Below are 20,460 nucleotides of genomic sequence, written 5' to 3'. Positions count from 1 at the left end.
AAATTCAAATTTTCTGAATTTCTAACCAAACTGAATAAATTCTATTAATATTCTGACTCCTTTACTTGACTTGCCTTCTCTCTCTCTCTCTCTCTCTCTGTCAGCTCAGCTGCAGTTATTAACTCAACTCAGTAATCTGGATTATGATCACTCACGCATCAATCACACATTTCCAAATGACAAGAGGCGTGACTTCCATGTTCCAGCCTCACAAGGTGATGGATTTGATGTTGAGTCAGACTGTTCACCACCTCTCATCTTCTCTTCTCTGCTGATAATGTAGGACGCAAACCTACATGGCCACTTGGCTGTCCAGATATATGGCAACTATTACTGACAGCCGACTCCCCCGTGTATTTAAGTCTGCTGGCTATGGTGGATAGACACGGTCCTCCCACAGATTTCAACTACCACTTGTTTCCAGGCCTCAAAGAGGTGCCTAGTGTGAAAAACATATACACTCCCTCTTCTACTATGGCTGAATTTAAGAGGGATCCCTCTCCATGACTTGGGCCTTCTCTGGACCAGTGTGACAAATGAAAGCTGAGAGGTTGAGCTGACTCTGACCTGATAAAGAACTACTGGAGCTGAAACTGTAGGAGGAGAAAGAACAGGAGCGTTTGGTCAACGAGGAGAACAAAATCAACTCTGGCACAAATGCTGATCCTGTTTCTGAAAGTGTCTCCAGGGTCCTGCAAAAGGAGGAACACACTGAGTGTGGTAATGAAGAAGTTACCCCTCCACTTTCTGCCGGGCCTTACAACCATTTCAATGCACAGGAGGCTCCTGTGTTCTCTCCTGTTGAGTCGCCAAAAGACAAGGAGTTTGGGCCACCAGTCGACCTTCTAATGGAGGTTGTTGATGTCAAAGCTCCTGTTGGTCTGCTCCATGAGGCTCAAACCTACCTGAACAATGGAGTCAAGCTTTCAGCTGCCAAGCAGGACAATGCTGCCCTGGACAAAGTCCTCCCCTGTCTGGTCCAGGAGACCAAAGCTATAAACACTCAGCTGTGCGGGACCAAAGATGAGATCACTCTGCATAATGTGGATCAGATGGCATGCTGCCGTCCTCTGAGCGTCACCGCTCCCTCTGACTTCATTCAGAAGGTCAAAGCTGAAGGACCTGACTGCTCTGCCATTAAAGACTTCCTGTCAACAAAACAAGAGAAAAAGAAGACCTAAGGCTGCTTCGCTTGGCTTTTTCACCTCTTCAGACAAGGAAGGAAGATTAAATCTGACAGTGTAAATTGCACTCCTTAATAGGGTCAAATCAGCTCTGTTAAATTGAAATAACTGTGCTGTCTATCTTGGCCAGGTCTCCCTTGAAAAAGAGGTTTGTAATCTCAATGGGATCCTCCTGGTTAAATAAAGGTTAAACAAAAATAAAAGTATGTCACATTCGACATTCAAAGGCTATGTGTCCTTATGAGGTTCTTATTTCCTCTCCAGGCCTAGAAAATGGCAGCAAAACGGGAGTCTATAACAGCTGACAGGTCAAGAACAAAGACCAGAGCTAACAGAGCCTGCAGCACTGTGAACGACACCAACAAGGAAAACCATGCCTCCTCCCCCACAGCCCACACATGATTCCCTATCATATTAAAAATCAGTTAAAAATTGCGAATAAAATTGTTAGCAGACTATCGTGAATGTTAATGTGGACAATTTCCCCCTACGTTTCCTCCCATAAGTGAGTCAATGCATCTCTCAGAAATCTGGGTGAGAGAAAATCTGGTTCATAATTGTTTTGATCTGCTCAAATGTCAAATGTGTTCCTGTGGAACTCGTGATTATCGTTCTGACTAATCTGGTTATTGCTAGTTACTTCTGCTACTAGTTTCTGCTAAAAGTATCTGGATCTCAGAAACCATTAACCTCAGAGTTATGAATTTGGCAGGTTCCCACAGGACCTCACTTCTCAGGCTGTCTCATGGTCACATGGTGGCGCTGTAATAAAAAACATGATTTCGCACAAAGTTTATACTGCACAAGTCCACCAGTGGATGGAAATATACCCATATCCAATGAGACTACGCATGACTACCCTCTTGTTTTTCCAACATTCTGACTTTTTGAGGGGTTTCATCACCAAAACATCTTTTTGTCATCTCCTCCTTAACCGCTGATCCACTTACAACCAAAACCAATCAGGGTGATCGCTGGGAGGAGAACTCTAACAGAATGAATTTTGTTTCGGTATCTTTATTGATTTTGACAGTATTAATGACAGTGATGATTATGAATAGGAAGAAGACGTGCTGCTCTAGTCACAGACCATATTTCACATCACCTCCTTTATGTATTTCAGTTGAAGGGCTATTGAGTTTTAATACACACATTTTAACAAACAATAGAACGGGGAAAAAACTGAATAATTCAATCTTCACAACACAGCAAAAAAACATATTTTCCCTTTAACTTTCTCTCATTTAATGTTGATAATGTCTTTAGTTTGTAGCACACAGTCACATGATGAGGCGTGGCCCAACTTAGTCCGGGCAGAAAAAATAGAAAACAAAGCAAAAACCATTAACAAAAACATTAATCACACACCTCTAGTGTAATTAGGGCAAATTACTCACAGTCTCGGTGAAGAATGCTATTGTGGGTATGATGACTTTTAGGCAACAGTTACCAGTACATATGAAGTTTTATATTTTTCATAAGTAGTTTACATACATGGAAAAAAAATGGAAGAAAGAAATTGCATAAATTGCTTACCACCTCTCTGGGGACTACAAACACTGGCACAGCAACTGAAGAAGGACAGCGAGGTGTTCTGTATAGAAACGCATGGTTTGCCGTTCAGACGACTCGACAGGAAGTCCCCACTGTAAAACACTGCACAGGAGCAGCGCAGGGCCGCATGCGCGGGGCTGAACTCTACATCATAATCTTCTCCCTCTGGAACAAACCGACGAGTGTGGCGCCTTTGCAGTTTATGTTGGCATGAATGCCTTCTCTGATCCGTGGCAGGGGGATGCGCTCGCTTCTCAACTCTCTCTGGTAGTAGGGACACACTTTAAGATGCTCGGACATGGACGGGATGTCCCGCAAACACCAGCTGTCCACTGGGGAGAACAGGGTGCTAAACTGCCATACCTGATGTCAAAGACAGAGAGAGACAGAGACAGAGCGACACAGAAAGAGAGAGACAGACAGACAGACAGACAGACAGACAGACACAGAGAGAGAGAGACAGACACACAGAGAGAGACTTATACAATAATACTTTTAGTGCGACGACCAAAAATATATTACCGTTTGTCTCGGCTTGAGTGTTGGGTCACGAGTCACAGATGTGCAGGGTATTTTCTATTGCCCTACCTTCTGCTTTGCCCTCCACTTGGCTCCGTCATGCGAGTAGGACTCCCTCTCCCACCTGAGGGTGACCATCCCTCTCTCCTGCAGCAGGGAGGAGCACACGTCCCTCATGAGGCGGGACACCAGGGCCAGCTGGGACAGGGACAGGCTGTCTAAGAAACTGGCCACGTGACACAGCACCTCGTAGGGCAGGGCACTCAGAGATCTCTCTCCCCGTCCTCCTCCACCTCCTCCCGTCCCTCCTCTCTTCCCTGTGGAGCTCCGAGGAGGTAAAGAGGCCTCCTCCAGAGACACGGGGAGCGTAGGACGCAGGTTGAAACTACCCAGCTCCTGGCTGAAAGGAAAGTTGACGCTGTTGACGTACAAGCACACTGGATAACCCGTGTTTACCACAGAGGGGGAATGGCGTCAGTGTCATCGCCAAGCAAATGAAGTGAGGCGAATGTGATTGTTTCCTGCTCACTTGTAGGTGACGGTGGCCTCGTGTGTAGAGGGCTGGAATCTCCTCTGGCTAAAAGTGCAGCCCAGGTAGGCGAGGGGGCACCTCTGTTCAAACCAGCCACTCGCACACATCTGGATGTCACTGTGAACATTCCTGGATGAAGAGAGACGAGTATGAATAAAAGAAAAGAAAAGCTTCAAAATGCTGATTTCTCTTGAGGGCGTCTCAAGTGACTGAGCCATTTCACCTCAGACCTTGGGCATGTAGAACCGCGTTTCCCAACCCCGTCCTCAAGGACCCCCTATCCTGCAGATTTTCATCGTAACCCTGCATAGGTAGCCCGGCTTGTACTTACTCAACCAATCATCTCACAGCACTTAGTTATGCAAGGTGTGCAACGTCTGACATAATTCATTGCTGATTGGTTGAATAACTACAAACAGGTACCTATTCAGGGTTGCAAAGAAGATCTGCAGGATAGGGGCTCCTTGAGGACTGGGTTGGGAAACACTGATGTGGAATATCAATTGGTGGCTTTTTTCTTTAACCTGCTTGCAATGCCAGACGGGTGGTGAGCACCACATCAGGACAATACAAATCAGCGTACATGCCGACAGTATGTATTCAGTCGAGTATCAGCTTAGCTGTACATCACAAGGAGGGGCTCTCCTGCGCGTTACTTGTCTTTCTCATTGGTGATATAATGATGATGCCATCCCCAAAAGAAGACAGAGATCCTGCCCAAAGTATCTGCAAATACTCTCTGGGCTTTGTCTGTTTCCTGCCTGAGTATCAAGTGGAAGCAGAGTGCCTGGTACTAAAGCGGGACCGGGTGACCACACATATTTCAATATACAAGTGATGATATAGGTGGGAAGTGGGAACCTGAAGTGTTTGGTGTACTCTCGGCGCTGGAAAGTATGCCCACACAGGAAGGTGAAGGCCGAGCTGGCCTTGTGGTGTCGAGAGGTGACGCTCTCCGCCTGCAGCTGAAGGTGGAGCTCGAGGGGCTTGTCCGCCGTCAGGTGCGCCAGGGACATGTCGCGGTGGAACGGCGCCGATAAGAAACTGTAGGTCTGTGTGCCTTCATCTTGCAACAGAGCATCGATGCTGGTGCCCTCAGCAATGAGGTGACCCCTCTGCTCCTTCTCCAGCGAGCAGAGCAGGGAGGCCTGGAACCGAAATCAAACGCGCCGTGTCACAGTCGCACACCAGTGTGTGTCGGGGTCATTTTTCGTCGATAACCAACAGACATCAATTTTGCACTCGTGGTATGTATGATGAGGATTACTGTGGTAGTTGGTTACGCAGCAAACACTGAGACCAGTTTAGCATATTTAAGTAAGAAAAGCCTGAAAACAAGCAGAATGATCCCCCAGTGCAGTAAGACGTTTCGACAAGGTAAGTAAAATCACTTGTTTACCTGAGAGACAAGAGATCTGGAAACAATTCAAATCGCATCGATTGTCCAGAACATAAGTTTAATCATGCAAAGCCTTTCCAAACAGCTTTCTTATTTTACCTCTCAAAATGCCCGTTTTAAGATGAATTAACTAGTCAAATAACTGCAGCTAAATATTAACACGATGAATACTCTTCCATGGGCAGCTCCTAATGTGTAAATGATTCTTTAGACGAGAAGATAAATTATTTCGGTGTGATTTTAAAACCGTCAGACTTGTTCACACATATGCCGTTTTTGCAGTGTACGAGCGACCGAGTCAAAGGGAAATCTGAAATACCAGTTGCGGGATTTAGTGCTCGACACTGAACTTTTACCCTTCTTGAAATAAACAGCAAAACATACCCCCAGGGGGAGAGAGAGATGATTTTTGTCTTTTTTCAAATCAGAACCAACTTTCAGGGGTTTTTTGGATTAAGTAAGAGTTAAGAAAAAAGATCATGAGACTTACAAATATATATATATATATATATATATATACATACACACACATATATACATATATATATATATATACATATATATACATATATATATATATTGATTGATTGATTGATTGATTGTCCTGCAATGTTTAATCCATAGTTAGCAGCTATTCCCCCCTCACCTGAACTTCTTCCCAGACGGGCATGTCCTCTGGCACCACCCCCAGGTCGCTGGTGTCAACACCACGGCTCTCTCTCTTATAGAAACCAGGGTTGCGGATGCGGACTTGCTTGGCCATGAAACTGGTTGGGATTTTAAACGTACGCACAGAAATGATCTTCATTGGTTCCACGTGTCCATACACAAAGTCCCTCTTCCGGCTGATGATCGAACAAGAGGAGGAGGAAGAGGAGGCGGTGTCGGTGACTGTTCCCATGCTACGGGCTTGTCTGTGTGGATCAACACACGTGTCTCTTGCTGTGGCACCCGAGCTACAATCTGTTGGCTCTGTGTCTTCTTCTGCCAGAGTGGCCAGCCCCTTTCTTTTCCCCGACCTGCCTACGCTGCTCTGCACGCCGGCCTCCCTGCACCCACCCATCTCCATGCTGAACATGTGCTCCCAGGCGCTATAGAGATCAACGTTCACCTCGGAGGACCTAGCGAGGGCCTCTCTCTCCTCCTGGGTCAACTCGGGCTCGGGCTCGGGCTCCCACTCCTCCTCTTGGGCTTTGGGTTCAGCTTCGTTGACGGGACAGATGTTGACCCAGCTCATTGGCTGCCAGGTGTGTCCACATGCCCCTTCCTCTGCTGCCTCCTTCTGCAGGGCAGCCCTCCTCCTCTCGTCTTTTTGCTTCCTCTTCTCCTCTTCTTTCCTCTCCTCCTCATCGGTGCTCTGGATCAGCTCGGGGAAGAGCTTCCTCATCTTCAGGGAACGAAACAGGCAGTCCTGGTCCTTCAGAGCCATGGCCAGGTCCAGGGATGCTGGCCGCTCTCCTCCGTTGTCCTTCAGCAAGTTCTCGTGCAGCTCCGTGTTCGGATGGGCATGCGCGTCCTCCGCCGGCCAGCGGTTCCACTCCATGGAGCAGCAGACCACGCTGGCCGGGCAGGCCTGCAGGTGTGCCCCCCGACAGGAGCGGGTCATGGTGAGCGGGCAGCCGTACTCGGCATTGAGGCAGGGGACCCTCACGTTGGGGCAGAGCAGCAGGTGCTCCTCCTCTTTGCACAGGTGGAAGACGGCACCGCACAGCAGGCGGCACGGTACGACCGCACAGGACACAGAGACCTCCACTCGGGTCCTGCAGCGCCGGCTGTAGCAGGACTCACAGTGGACGTGGAGTCCGGACTTGGAGCGTCGGAAGCGTTGGCTCTGAGAGAGAGGGGGGGGGGGGGAAGAGAGAGGGAGAAATGGGTGTCATAAAAGATGGAGGAAGTTATGACAGAACACAGTATCTTTTAGTGAATTGAGTTTGTGTTTGTCTTAGATGTCGTGCTCTTATCTGGCCATTGCATTATTTTTTGTGTATTCAACTTGAGTATTTATTTATTGATTCCCCCCCCCCTTTATCTCTCGCTGCTCCACCCCCTCTGCCCATCCGGGGAGGGCTGCAGACTACCACATGCCACCTCCGATACATGTGGAGTCGCCAGCCGCTTCTTTTCACCTGACAGTGAGGAGTTTCGCCAGGGGGGCGTAGCGCGTGGGAGGATCACGCTATTCCCCCATCCCCCCCCCCTCAACAGGCGCCCCGACCGACCAGAGGAGGCGCTAGTGCAGCGACCAGGACACACCCACATCTGGCTTCCCAACCGCAGACACGGCCAACTGTGTCTGTAGGGACGCCCGACTAAACCGGAGGTAACACAGGGATTCGAACCGGCGATCCCCGTGCTGGTAGGCAATAGACCACTACCCGGAAGCCCATCCTGTGTATTTATATTGTACCCTGGCTGTGAACCAAATTTCCCCTCATGGGATAGTAAAGACTCAAATTGACTTGAATTTAATTGAACTGAACTGAACTGAATTGGACTGGACTGGACTGGACTGGACTGGACTGGACTGGACTGGATGGAATTGAGCTGAACGGGATTGAACATGGTGATAACGCCATGCTTTTATAAAACATAAAAGTAATGTCATGAGTACAAACTGTCACTCACCATATCCACACGGGTTTTCTAAGTATGTCACAGCAACTAAGAGACCCTGGCAGACAAAACAAATAATAAATGAGAAAGTTAATTTATTTCTCTCAGCTTCAACCTGGGGTATGTTAAGCATGGTCGACAACATCAGCACAGTAACGAGGAAAACTAAGCAACAAAGAAAGAGGAAATATCAGAAATATCACATTCAACGCTGCAATCCAGGCTTTTGGACCACGGAGTCAGGTTACATCATACTGGCGTCTTCACCAGGACTGGAGACACTTTTCACATACACCGTCGCTGACATGTTGGGTGAACATTGGTGAAGCGGCGAGTATTCTTTCTGCTCAAACAGGAGAAAGGATTCAAATGATGATGATGATGATGATGATGTGGTGATGCTACTGCAGGACAGGTAAAGTACTGTGTTGACTTTGGTGCGAGGATGCCATTTTTACAAGGGTGGGAAGTGTCTACTGTTGAGCCGACGGCACACAAGCCACAGTGATGCTAAAACTGTGGAAACAGCACAGGACACTGTTGGCACTGCGCCGCCCTCACTAGAGCATCTTCACAGCACTCGCTGCGCGAGGATGCATATGAACATCAGAAAAGATATCACGCGCCCTGGACACCACCTGTTTCAGCCGCTCCCGTCAGGTAGGCGCTTCAGACCAGTCCGCACGCGCGCAAAGAGACTGAAAAACAGATTCTTCCCAAAAGCTGCGGCACTAATGAACCCAGACATCTCCTCACTCCGGTCAGACTGACGTGCAGCCACCATCGGGCACGTGCAATATTTACATACTATATTTACTCACGTGCCACTTTAATAGAACGACCGGGATTTCGCTCCTACCTAAAACCACCATGGGCGGTCAAGATGACCGCCGGTTTTTAACGCTATATTCTGTGAAGATAAATACCCAATTGCGATATTAATGCATTGCGTATGTTAGTATGTCTGTTAGGAAATGACTGAAAGCAAAATTAAAATTTCAACAACTATAAAACTATTTTGAAATAATTTTAACTTCAGAGAGACATGGTCGAACTTGAATAACAAAATTGAAAAAGTGAAAATATTACCTGAAACACAAAACAGAAAACACATATTCCTAATCTAACAAAGGTAACAAGGCCTATAAAACGTGAAATGTATTTTAAAAAAACATTTCAAAAAGAACTGAAATTTCTTCCATCGAAACAGTCCCAATAACCGCCCATGGTTTTTAAACTCCAAGATAAATACCCAATTGAGATATTTACGCATTGCATATGTTAGTATGTCTGTTAAGAAATGACTGACAACAAAATTAATATTTTAACAACTTTTAATACTATTTTTCAAACAATTTAAAATGGCCGCTGTCCAACGCCTTTAAATACCGCAAGTAGTAGTCATGGTGCGTCTGAAACGGCGTCTGTAACCAGACATGTTGGCAATAATCAAAAATCAAGTTTAGACTATTACTCTCCACTGGAGGGCGCTAATGTGTTTCTAGGACAGAGCGATGAACTTCGCGAAGGATATGACGCGACCAACATACGTCATAAATGGTGACATGACGCGCACGATCACGCGCAAATTACGCGCGGTCGTTTTGACCGCTCATGGTCATTTTAGGTAGATCTTACACCTTTTTTGTGCAATTTTAGGAGCATTAGGGGAGCGGCAGGTCGGTATCTTTTTGTTCACAAAATTATTAAACTTTGAAAATCCATAACCGTCAAAATGACGGCCTTTGTCGTTCTAGTGCCACTTCAGATCTGTCACGCCGCAGCTTTACTGCGTTTTTTGCTGATGGTGTTTTTGCACCCCGTTGGTTGTATTTTATCGTTAACTGTAAGTATTTTATACCTTACACTGCTTATATTTTGCACTTGTATTGTTAGATCTACTTTTTATTGCTGATATTTTATATTTCTTATCTTTTTGTGTATGAAACCATTTCGAGGTCGACACAATTGCAGTTTCGTTGTGCTCAGCACAAAGCCAATAAAGTTCTAGAATCTTGACTCGACACTTTGCTCGCGCTGCTCGCTGCCAGACGGAGGGACAGATGGGGGGAAATCACGGATTACAGCTTCAAGAGGAGGAACCACAAGCATGTCGAGGTACCGGTGCAGTCAACAGAGAACAACTGCCCCCTGGTTTGTACTGATTAGAAAGTCTGGTATAAAGTTCAAATTTGTACCTGTTGTCATTCATCTACACCCATAATAGGATGTGGTATTTAGAGCTCTATAGTAGTCAAAATGTAACGGACCAACTTATGTTGAGTAAAACACAATAAAAGCACTGAACAATCAAAATTGCAACTTCGGAAAAGAACACAGCAAAACTTGCAATGCACGACTGTTTTTTTAAGCAGTTTTAATACCTGTTCAGCAAATATGTTTTGCTATTATTCAACATTATTCCATCAGTCCTTACTATTTGCTATTGTTCAGTGAAACAGAAAGTGTCCAAGGTGAAGCATCATGCAAATTCTCAAAGCATTTCAGAGCATCTATGGCAGAAAGTATAATCTGACAAAGGTCTTACCAGAGTGTTAACATGGACATGAATTCCCCCCTTTCGGTTTTATAACTTCAAGTCTCTGCACTCTTACATGAGTGAACGAGCGAGTTAAAATTAGCAGAGCAGCATTCTGGTTCAGCAGGGGTCAGATCTCTCCCTCTCTCACACACACACACAGAGTCAGCAGTACGAGAATCGGGTTACACACCATGTGGCATCACAGGACTGCACAAAACTTTACAAGCATGAGGTGGGCACCATGCTTTTTCCTGTAACTGAGATGAAAGTGTGATTTGTGCACAGAGGTGTCTGGTGCAGAGGGTCAGAGGTTTCTCCCGAAAAGCATAAACACCTCATCCTCCACTGGAATATCAGCTCCACGAGGTATGTTTGTCTGAGCGGCACTAAACATCAGTCTCCGCTAGGGTGCACTGAACGGACAATTTCTGATACTCACCTGCCCCCCCTGACCCCCCCCCCACCAAGACCCAATTTATTCTTCGTCTGACTTGTCACCTTCATTGTCAGCAGTCGGTCAGTGTGTTTGAAAGTGACAAAGGTGAGATTCATATCCCACCATTTTAGAAAGGTGAGAGAGGGTTGGTTACCCAAACCATGTGCCTTTACCAACCATGTAATATTTCTGACTTGGCAAGCTGGTCTATTTATAACACACACACACACACACACACACACACACACACACACACACACACACACACACACACACACCTTCGTTAAAGTACAAGAAGCGGTGCAAGGAGACGGAACGGGGTTCTCTCCTCTTTCACTCCTCTTCCAGTGGTAGGTTGAAATCTTTCTCTTATTGTCGACTGTTTGCCTCCGCCAGACTGACAGCCATGCCACTGGTTGTTAAATCACCTAATAAAAAAGCTGAAACTGTGAGAGAATATGATCAGGGTATGTATTTCTGTTTACAGGACAGGCTTACAGCTTTCTCCTGAGGACCCTAAGTATGGTACGCTGTTTTTATTTTGTCAGTGATATGCAGTGAGAATAGTTTTGATCAAATAAGCAGTCGATATATTAAATGCATGAACTTAAAACGTTAACTTGAAAATTATCATTTGGAAGTGATGAATGAGTTTGACACGGAGCTTTGTACTGAATCGTTTTCCCTTAAAAGCACCGTGCCTCGACTTTCTGTGACTTGACCTTGCCTTCAAATCTCTCTCTCTCTCTCTCTCTCCCTCTCTCTCTCTCTCTCTCTCTCTCCCTCTCCAACCCACTCAGAGCCAACGCTTCCGACGCTCCAAGTCCGGACTCCACGTCCACTGTGAGTCCTGCTACAGCCGGCGCTGCAGGGCCCGAGTGGAGGTCTCTGTGTCCTGTGCGGTCGTACCGTGCCGCCTGCTGTGCGGTGCCGTCTTCCACCTGTGCAAAGAGGAGGAGCACCTGCTGCTCTGCCCCAACGTGAGGGTCCCCTGCCTCAACGCCAAGTACGGCTGCCCGCTCACCATGACCCGCTCCTGTCGGGGGGCACACCTGCAGGCCTGCCCGGCCAGCGTGGTCTGCTGCTCCATGGAGTGGCTTCGCTGGCCGGTTGACAATACCAGCCCACACCACAACATAGCCCTGCAGGAGAACGTGCTGATGAAGGCGGATGGGAGGCAGGGGGAGGCCCTAGACATAGCCATGACGTTGGTCGATCAGGACGACCTCTACTCTCGGCTGAAGATGAGGCCCCTCTACCCGGAGCTGATGGAGGAGGGGGAGGGGGAGGAGGAGGAGAAAAGGGAGGTAGAGCAAGAAGACAGGGCAACAGGAGGACTTGTTAGCAGTGTCCTCACAAACAAAGCTGCCGATGGAAGTGAGTCTTGTCGCCATACAAATGGATAAATGTCACAGCGGTGGCATGTTATGATGAATGTTTTGAAAACATGGCTCTTTTACACATCACGTGTTGATGTGATGTTATATATCTATCCTCTACTGTTCTTTTGCTCCTCTGGTGGCCTCATGCTTTTACATCTGGTCTCCCATAGGTCCTCCTGCACCCTCCTCTGCAGAGAAGGGTGCTTGTTTGAGTGAGAATGGTGTTGGTGAAGAAACTGCTAAGAACAAACCAGGGCAACAGTCCAGCGCAGGAATTGACGTGGCGAAACACAAGCTGATGGAGATGATGTTCAGCATGGAGAAAGGTGGCTGTGAAGTGGCCCAGGCAAACCAGGGCAGTCCTGAACAAAGGACAAATCCTGGGGAGAAGGGGAGGTCTCCAAGCAGAGAGAATCCAAACAAGGACGGGAAAGAGCACGGAGTAGGAGAGAAAACAGCAGCCTCGGATGAGAGAGAAGCAGTGATGGGAGGGAGCGCTGGGGCCAAAACCGTTCCCCTGCCAGACACCAACAAGATGGGCCTGGCGCCGTGGCAGGACGGGGTGCTGGAACGTCTGAGGGAAGAGGCCACCCCACATGAGTACAATATGTACCTGGTGCACCATGGGCGAATGCTCCTCACCTTTGGGCAGATTGAGGCCTGCACACCGAGAGAGAGAGACTTTGTCTATGGAAGCCTGGAGCCCATCCCTGTCCAGACTTTGCGCTCTTTCAAGGTCAGCGTTGATAAATACTATGAACCTGAACCGGTGCTTGAAAACTCGTAAATCACGAGGTCCTGGAGCTACATCTTCCAACACTTTAGACACCACTGTGATGTTGTGACATGATCTAGGCATAGACCTGTGTTTAATACTATAAAAACTGTGCTATACCAAAGGTCCAACAGAAATTATATTGCTGCTATATACACTGAAACTTTCAAACACAACCTTCTCATTACAGCTGTGCCACATGTGAAAAACCACAATGTAAGAGCAATCATCCATCAATCAGAGCCGACTGCTCAACATTCCTGAAGAAATGCTGTCATGACACCGTGTTCTACTGTATATAGTGCTGTATTTTGCTATCTGCTCCAAGGTCCCTGTCAGTTACCGCTACAAGCGACGGGTCCAATTTTATGACACATCTGCGCGGGCCCAGAGCGTGACATGCAGTGTGGACACGTCTGACCTCGAGGTCGGGGAAGAGAACTGGAACAGTGATGAAGCAGAGGCCACTCTGCTAGGCTACGCAGAGATAGAGGTCATGGGTCACAAGGTCAGTAAAGTCTCTTTACAATTTATTATAATTGACTTTCTCAATCCTGCTTTGCTGTTAAATGTTATAGGGGGTGTCCGGGTAGCGTGGCAGTCTATTCCATTGCCTACCAACATAGGGATCCCGGTTCGAATCCTCGTGTTGCCTCCGGCTTGGTCGGGCGTCCCTACAGACATAATTGGCCGTGTCTGCGGGTTGGAAGCCGGATGTGGGTATGTGTCCTGGTCGCTGCACTAGCACCTACTCTGGTCGGCCGGGGCACCTGTTCAGGGGGGAGGGGGAACTGGGGGGAATAGCATGATCCTCCCACGTGCTATGTCCCCCTGGTGAACTCCTCACTGTCAGGTGAAAAGAAGCTGCAGGCGACTACACATGTACCGGAGGAGGCATGAGGTAATCCGCAGCCCTCCCCTGGAACGGCAGAGGGGGTGGAGCAGCAACCGGGAAGGCTCGGAAGAGTGGAATAATTGGCCAGATACAACTGGGGAGAAAAAGTGGGGAAAAATCCAAAAAAAAAAAAAAACATGTTATCATAGGATTGTTTATCCACCACAGATGGCTGAGAGGTTTATAAGACAAGGTGATGTACTTGGGTGACCCTTTCCATCAAAAATACACTGGAAAGACCGATGGGAAGATTTACATCCTTCACATTCATTCTATCTTTATGTTTTGCATTTTCAAATTAATTTTAAATTGTGATGGATGTATATATTTTTTTTGTTTTTTTTTGTTCCATAGGTATTGAAACATTAAATTCTCATAGGCCTAAGTCATAGCAGCTGTGGCAACAATAATAAAAATACCTATCAGACCAGTCATTATGAATTACTCTTGATAAGAGTTTAAGCTAATATACTTAGCACCAAAAGTAAGGAAATTTGTGTTTAAGATTATTTCTTTGTTGTAACAATGCTTCTTGGTAATAAATCTTATATCGGGCACCTGATTGTCAGCACCTGGGGTACCAGAAGCTCAAAACAAGAGTCAATAGCAACAGCAAAATAAGCTGTTTGACATTGGCAGAGAAGATTTGGCAAATTTTTCATGGGCGCAACCCACATACTCAGCTCTGCTGCTCATCCCACAAATGCATGTTCCTTACAAATGTGGCACCGTTTAAAAGGGAAATAAACAGGCTTTCCAACGGTATAAGATTTATTGCCAAGAAGCATTGTTACAACAAAGAAACAATCTACCAAACACAAATTCCCTTACTTTTTGTGCTAAGTATAGTTTGGTCATTCTTCTGAATTCCTTTTCTCTCTTCCTTCTTTGCTGAACAAGGCTGAATATCGATGATATCAAATCATATATTACATGCACAGAAACTAGACAGGAACAGATGTCCTTTCGTTATTTTGCTTTACTCTCTCATTCAGTAGATGCCTCTGTGAGTGTTCCTATAATGTTTAAATTGTATGTGACGTGATAATATTTCTATAATATTTTACTTTCCAAAAGCATAACTTAAAAAAAAAGTGAAGCAATGCAAATATACTTCAGGTGTGAATGTGTGAAGCAGTCATTGTGGGCTGTTAATCAACCCTGGCGTCCGACCCTGGGCCTCAGAGGAAACCAATGCTGCGGCTGGTGGGGTAGTGCCTTGCTCAAGGGCACATTGACGGTTTATATTACAGAGAGGGAAAGCGCTGATCACCCACTTTTGTCACACAGACTTTCTCTATGTTGGATTTGTGCTCGTGACCTCCTGGCTACTGTCTCGGTTCTTCAACCTAAAACCCACTGTTCCTCCGCCCTGTGATGTTGGTTGAGATTGACGGTGTTTGTTAGATTGATCATGGATCATGTTTTTTTTTTTGTATTTTGTTTATCACACACAGATCAGTGAGAGCAAGGGAACTGATGGGCTGTATGTGGACGTGGGAACACAAACGCACTCTTTTCGCACGGCACCATTTAAACGCACCACTACCCTGGCAGAGGTGATGGTGGACAGACCGCGGAAGCTTCATCTCCAGCTGCAGGCTGAGAGTGTCACCAGCAGACACAACAAGGCCAGCTCCGTCTTCACCTTCCTCTGTGGACACACCTTCCACCGCAGAGAGTTCCCCACACACTTCAGGTGGTTACCTTCAAATGGTTACCAGACACATGCCAGTATTCAGTTAATTCATTCCTTTTTCACATTTGACTAAAAAAATCCGCTCTCAAAAATCACGTGGATTTCCTCCAGTCACCTTGGTTTCTTCCAACAGTCCAAAGTCTTGCATGTTAGGTCAACTGGAAAGTCTAGCTTGCCGATGGGTGTTAATGGTGTGTAAGTGGTGACAGTTTGTGTGTGTGTGTGGGGGGGGGGGTGTATGCTGTGATGAACCAGCATACTGAATTGGATTAAAAGGGTATAGAGGATGGACAAATCAATGGATAGATGGATAGCTTGATTGATCGATTGATCGATAGATAGATAGTGATCACGAATGAAATGAAGATCTAAGAATTATAAAGGAGTGTGGACAGTGCTTTCTTTACTCGGAATGAAATGAGGAATTGTATTTGCTATATTTGTCCATATTAGTGCACCAATGGAAGCTGTTCTTATTGTTATCCAGGAATGTTCACAGTGACATCCAGACGTGTTTGAGCGGTTGGTTTGAACAGAGGTGCCCCCTCGCCTACCTGGGCTGCACCTACAGCCAAAGAAGGTTTCAGCCTTCTACACATGAGGCCACCGTCACCTACAAGTGAGTACAACTTAGAAACACATATGCAGACTTAAGGGTTGAACTCTAAACCTCATCACTGGACGCAAAAGAAGGACTCATTGCCAATGATAACAATGACAGTTTTGAATATATATAGACAAATTTGATTCATTTTGTCATAACCTGCCCTTAAATTTGGTCAAGTGAGCTTCAATTCGCGATCACCAACATTAACATTAAAATGTTCAGACTTGAATTTTCTGGTATTTACATGTATACAATAGCATGGCACAACTGGAGTCACATTGAAAATAATGGTATGTTCAATCTAACACTCTGAAAAAGCATTCCTACCCAAAGGCAAGAGTAAAGTTTCATCTAATCTTTAAAAGGCAGACTAAAAACTAAGTCCTATTTGTTACCAACTAGCAACAAATCTAGGCACAAAAGACAATACACTAAAAATTCTTAGCACAAATATGATCTGGAATGTTCAATAGTTTTCCAACGATATCCACAAATACAAGTTTGGGCCATTCATATTCATTCTTTACATAGATCTATGGATCTTTTACACCCTCTGTACCTCAGATTCAGTTTAACAAAACTGAAACTGCATTTCAGTTTTAAATTACAAGAAAACAAATGCATAAAATGTATCAGCTTTGTTTGTGGTGAAGCTGTTTTCATTTGTAAACTATAATCAAAATGCATTTTAATCATTTAACCCTCTGACTCAGGCCTGCCTGAACATCCTTCTGCCATAAGTCTGAGTGGACAAAAACGACCTGTGGTGTTCTCCAAGGCTCCATTCTGGGGCCTCTTCTGTTTAACATCCATATGCTCCCACTAGTTTAGATTATGAAAATAACAAGATATGTTATCATAATTATGCAGACGACACACAGATTTACATACCCATATCACCAGAGGACTATAATCCCATACAAGCACTGAGTAAGTACATTGGAAAAAAACAACGATTGGATATCTCAGATTGGAGATAGGATATCTCTGGATATCTGATAGAACATCAGTAAACTGATTTCAGTGCTGCATCAATGGATTCCAAGACAGATGTATCCTGCCAGGTCGGGTTGAGGTGCCCATGTTTTTTGTCATCAATCAGGACACTTCTTATGGCAGGGAGTTGTTCCAGCACCCTCTCTACCATTTATTGCTTGGTATCCCATCGTGTAGAGACATCCTGTAGGAAAGATAACACATTTGTTTAGGCTTTTGCTCATTATACCAAGATTACATGACAATGACCTAACATTTATGATTTCAATTTCAAAAAATGTTCTACAGCATCTAATAGAGAGAAATCCCTGCTCATGCCCAGATTTCAAGTGTAAATTGTAAATAATGACACACACACACACACACACACACACACACACACACACACACACACACACACACACACACACACACACACATTCACACCTAGGGACAATTTAGTATGGCTGATTCACCTGACCTACATGTCTTTGGACTGTGGGAGGAAACCGTAGCACCTGGAGGAAACCCTAGTGATGGCCTGGCGGCCTGTCCTGGGTGTCTCCCCACCTGCCACCAAATGACTGCTGGGATAGGCTCCAGCATCTCCGCGACCCTGAAAGCAGGATAAGTGGTTTGGATGATGGATGGATGGGTGGATGAATATCTCAGAATTTTCTTCAATTAAACAGTCAGAATCAGAATACTTTATTCATCCCTGAGGGGAAATGATAAAGATGAAGTAATTGTCTTTGGAGCCAAGGAAGAACAATTAAAAGTCAGGGCTCAACTACAATCAGTCATGTAGGTAAAATCAGTAAAACCACAAACCAAGCCAGAAATCTCAGTGTAGTCATGGACTCCGACCTGAATTTAGATAGTCACATTAAGATAATTACAAAGTCAGCCTACTATCGCCTGAAGAAAACATCAATAATTAAAGCATTTATGTCTCAGCAGGATTTTGAAAAACTTGTCCATGCATTTATCTTCAGTTGACTCGACCACTGTAACGGTGTCTTTACAGGTCTCTCTTAAAAAACTTTTTTTGATTAAACAGCTGCAGCTGATTCAGAACACTGCTGCTCGAGTCCTTACAAAGACCAAAAAAGTGGATCACATCACTCTTGTTCTGAGGTCTTTACACTGGCTTCCTGTTCGTCAAAGAATTGATTTTAAAATACTGCCATTTGTATCTAAAGCTCTGAATGGTTTAGGGCCAAAATACATTTCTGATCTTCTGCTACATTTTCAACCATCCAGACCTCTCAGATCATCTGGGACAGGTCTGCTTTCTTTTCCCACAGTCAAAACTAAACATGGAAAGGCGGCATTCAGTTTTCATGCACCACATATCTGGAACAAGCTCCCAGAAAACTGAAGGTCTGCTGCAACTCTCAGTTCTTTTAAATCAAGGCTGAAAACTTTTCTGTTTGCCACTGCCCTTTAAGAGCTTACACTGCACTGTATCTTTGACTCTCCTGCTTTATGTCTTAGTTTTTTCTATCTTTTTAATTGTATTCAAATGTCTTTTTATTGCCTTATGTTTTATGTAAGGCACTTTGAATTGCCTTGTTGCTGAAATGTGTGATACAACTAAATTTGCCTTGCCTACAAGTCCTTTATATTTAGCCAAACCCACAAGCATCTTTCTTCTTATTACATTTTATTTGAAATATAACCTAATCACAAATTTAGGATAAGGATATTATAATATTCATGAAAAATTGATCTACTTTTATTTCATGCATACTAAAAAGATGATCAAGACAGGTTATTTTCACCATACTGAGGATGCGTTGTCGCAATATTTATCATTGGCATTACAATCTGCTGGTACTATACGATGTGAAAGTCTATTCAGAAATGTGCCCTTACAGAGACAAAGCACAATTTTTTATACCAACAATGTTGAATCATGTAAAGTATGGTATGTGTCTGTGTCTGTGTGTGTGTGTGTGGGTGTGGGTGTGTGTGTGTGTGTGTGTGTGTGTGTGTTCACTCTCAGACTTCAGACATCTGCACTCACAAACTTTAAGGAGGCTAAAATTCAAACTCTGATCCATATGTGAGCTTGCAGTTGGACACAAAGCTAAATTATGGTTGGAAAAATTCTGAACTTTAAGTGGATAAAAAGCTTTATAGCTAATTACCTCTCCCAGCCAGAAACTGAGGACTTTCAACCTGAGTCCTGCCCTCCCCGTGTCTCTAGAGGAGGCCTCCGTGCCTCTTCGAAGCTCCACAGAAAAGAGAGAAGAGACGGGAGGCGATGGAGGAGGAAGAGGACAGAAGTCTCTGAGTGCCCTGCCCTATGAGGTGCTGTGTCACGTGGCCAGTTTCTTAGACAGCCTGTCCCTGTCCCAGCTGGCCCTGGTGTCCCACCTCATGAGGGAGGTGTGCGCCTCCCTGCTGCAGGAGAGAGGGATGGTCACCCTCAGGTGGGAGAGGGAGACCTACTCACATGGCAGAGCCAAGTGGAAAGCCAAAACAGTGAGATCTTTACACACTATGTCACACTGCATTTCAATGTCATTTTGATATTTTTGCTGTTCATAGCATTGTTATACCTGCTGCAGTCTATGATGCCTCTCTTCCTTTATCTGATCAGGTGTGGGAGTTCAGCCACCTCTTCTCCTCGGTGGATTCGTGGCATTTTGTAGACATCCCCCCTATGTCTTCACATCTGAAAGTCTGTCCCTACTATGAGATCTCTCCGCACAGTGAGCCGGCTCCCCTGCCAGGCATGAGTGAGCTGCAGGGGCTCCAACAGGATAGACAGAGCCTGGTCCATCAGTTCATTGGAAACAGATCAAAACGCTGAAGAGGACATTTGTATTTTCCTGTTGTGTCTATATTTAAAATGTTTTTTCTTTCTGTACGATTTGCATGTATAGGTCGTCAGGTTATTGATATGTCAGTCTTCTGCAAAATGGGCATGGGATGCCGTCAGTATTGGGATGATGTTGTTTGTTGTATTAGGAACCATTCTTACAGTGGGTAAATTGGGTAGCATTGTACACAACAAATAAACAACAAATAAAGGAAGTTGTTTTTGTTGTCCTTTTTCTTTGCATGGAGTTTCATGTGTAATTAATTCAACTGACATTATTTTTACTACATGTGATTGTTTATGTATGTTTTATTAGAAAGAGTAAGGACACAGTGTCAAAGATGAGAACTGTTGTGTGGACGTTGTTGTGAACTGAACAATATGGGATCATCATCTTAAGTTTTGTATTTGGAAGTAGGCTTAGTATTGACTGCAATCTGATTAACTCTCCCATCTCCCAGCTAAAAATTGTATAAATAGGATTGCTTTTAGTTCCAGATATGCATTTGCATGTACAA

At 45.1% G+C, this 20,460-nt stretch overlaps 2 protein-coding genes across 2 annotated transcripts; one reads left to right on the top strand and one right to left on the bottom strand.

Annotated features, from left to right (window-relative positions):
* Nucleotides 1-2,882: 2,882 nt before the first annotated feature.
* On the bottom strand, nucleotides 2,883-7,575 carry LOC130116390 (F-box only protein 40-like). The gene is made up of 6 exons (XM_056284305.1): nucleotides 7,564-7,575; nucleotides 5,835-7,019; nucleotides 4,651-4,937; nucleotides 3,787-3,918; nucleotides 3,327-3,657; nucleotides 2,883-3,101 (listed from the first exon to the last, which is right to left on the bottom strand). Exons 1-6 carry the CDS (start codon nucleotides 7,573-7,575, stop codon nucleotides 2,883-2,885), a joined length of 2,166 nt encoding a protein of 721 aa, XP_056140280.1.
* Nucleotides 7,576-11,237: 3,662 nt separating this feature from the next.
* LOC130116389 (F-box only protein 40-like) lies at nucleotides 11,238-20,148 on the top strand. Its single transcript, XM_056284304.1, has 8 exons — nucleotides 11,238-11,246; nucleotides 11,580-12,156; nucleotides 12,332-12,897; nucleotides 13,265-13,444; nucleotides 15,289-15,530; nucleotides 16,018-16,149; nucleotides 19,275-19,602; nucleotides 19,721-20,148. Exons 1-8 carry the CDS (start codon nucleotides 11,238-11,240, stop codon nucleotides 19,931-19,933), a joined length of 2,247 nt encoding a protein of 748 aa, XP_056140279.1. The 3' UTR covers nucleotides 19,934-20,148.
* Nucleotides 20,149-20,460: the final 312 nt, after the last annotated feature.

This window comes from Lampris incognitus, chromosome 8 (genome assembly GCF_029633865.1).
Source record: "Lampris incognitus isolate fLamInc1 chromosome 8, fLamInc1.hap2, whole genome shotgun sequence".
NCBI lineage: Eukaryota > Metazoa > Chordata > Actinopteri > Lampriformes > Lampridae > Lampris > Lampris incognitus.
The sequence above is the reverse complement of the archived record's forward strand: the minus strand, read 5'-3'. Positions and strand labels throughout refer to the sequence as shown.

What these genes read in the sequence shown, in the direction of transcription:
- LOC130116389 (XM_056284304.1), top strand. An exon ending in AGACTTTGCGCTCTTTCAAG is followed by an intron (nt 12,898 to 13,264) that starts GTCAGCGTTGAT and finishes ATCTGCTCCAAG; the next exon opens with GTCCCTGTCAGTTACCGCTA. An exon ending in GAGGCCACCGTCACCTACAA is followed by an intron (nt 16,150 to 19,274) that starts GTGAGTACAACT and finishes TACCTCTCCCAG; the next exon opens with CCAGAAACTGAGGACTTTCA.
- LOC130116390 (XM_056284305.1), bottom strand. An exon ending in CCGTCTGGGAAGAAGTTCAG is followed by an intron (nt 4,938 to 5,834) that starts GTGAGGGGGGAA and finishes TTTCGGTTCCAG; the next exon opens with GCCTCCCTGCTCTGCTCGCT. An exon ending in GAGGCCACCGTCACCTACAA is followed by an intron (nt 3,658 to 3,786) that starts GTGAGCAGGAAA and finishes CTTTCCTTTCAG; the next exon opens with CCAGGAGCTGGGTAGTTTCA.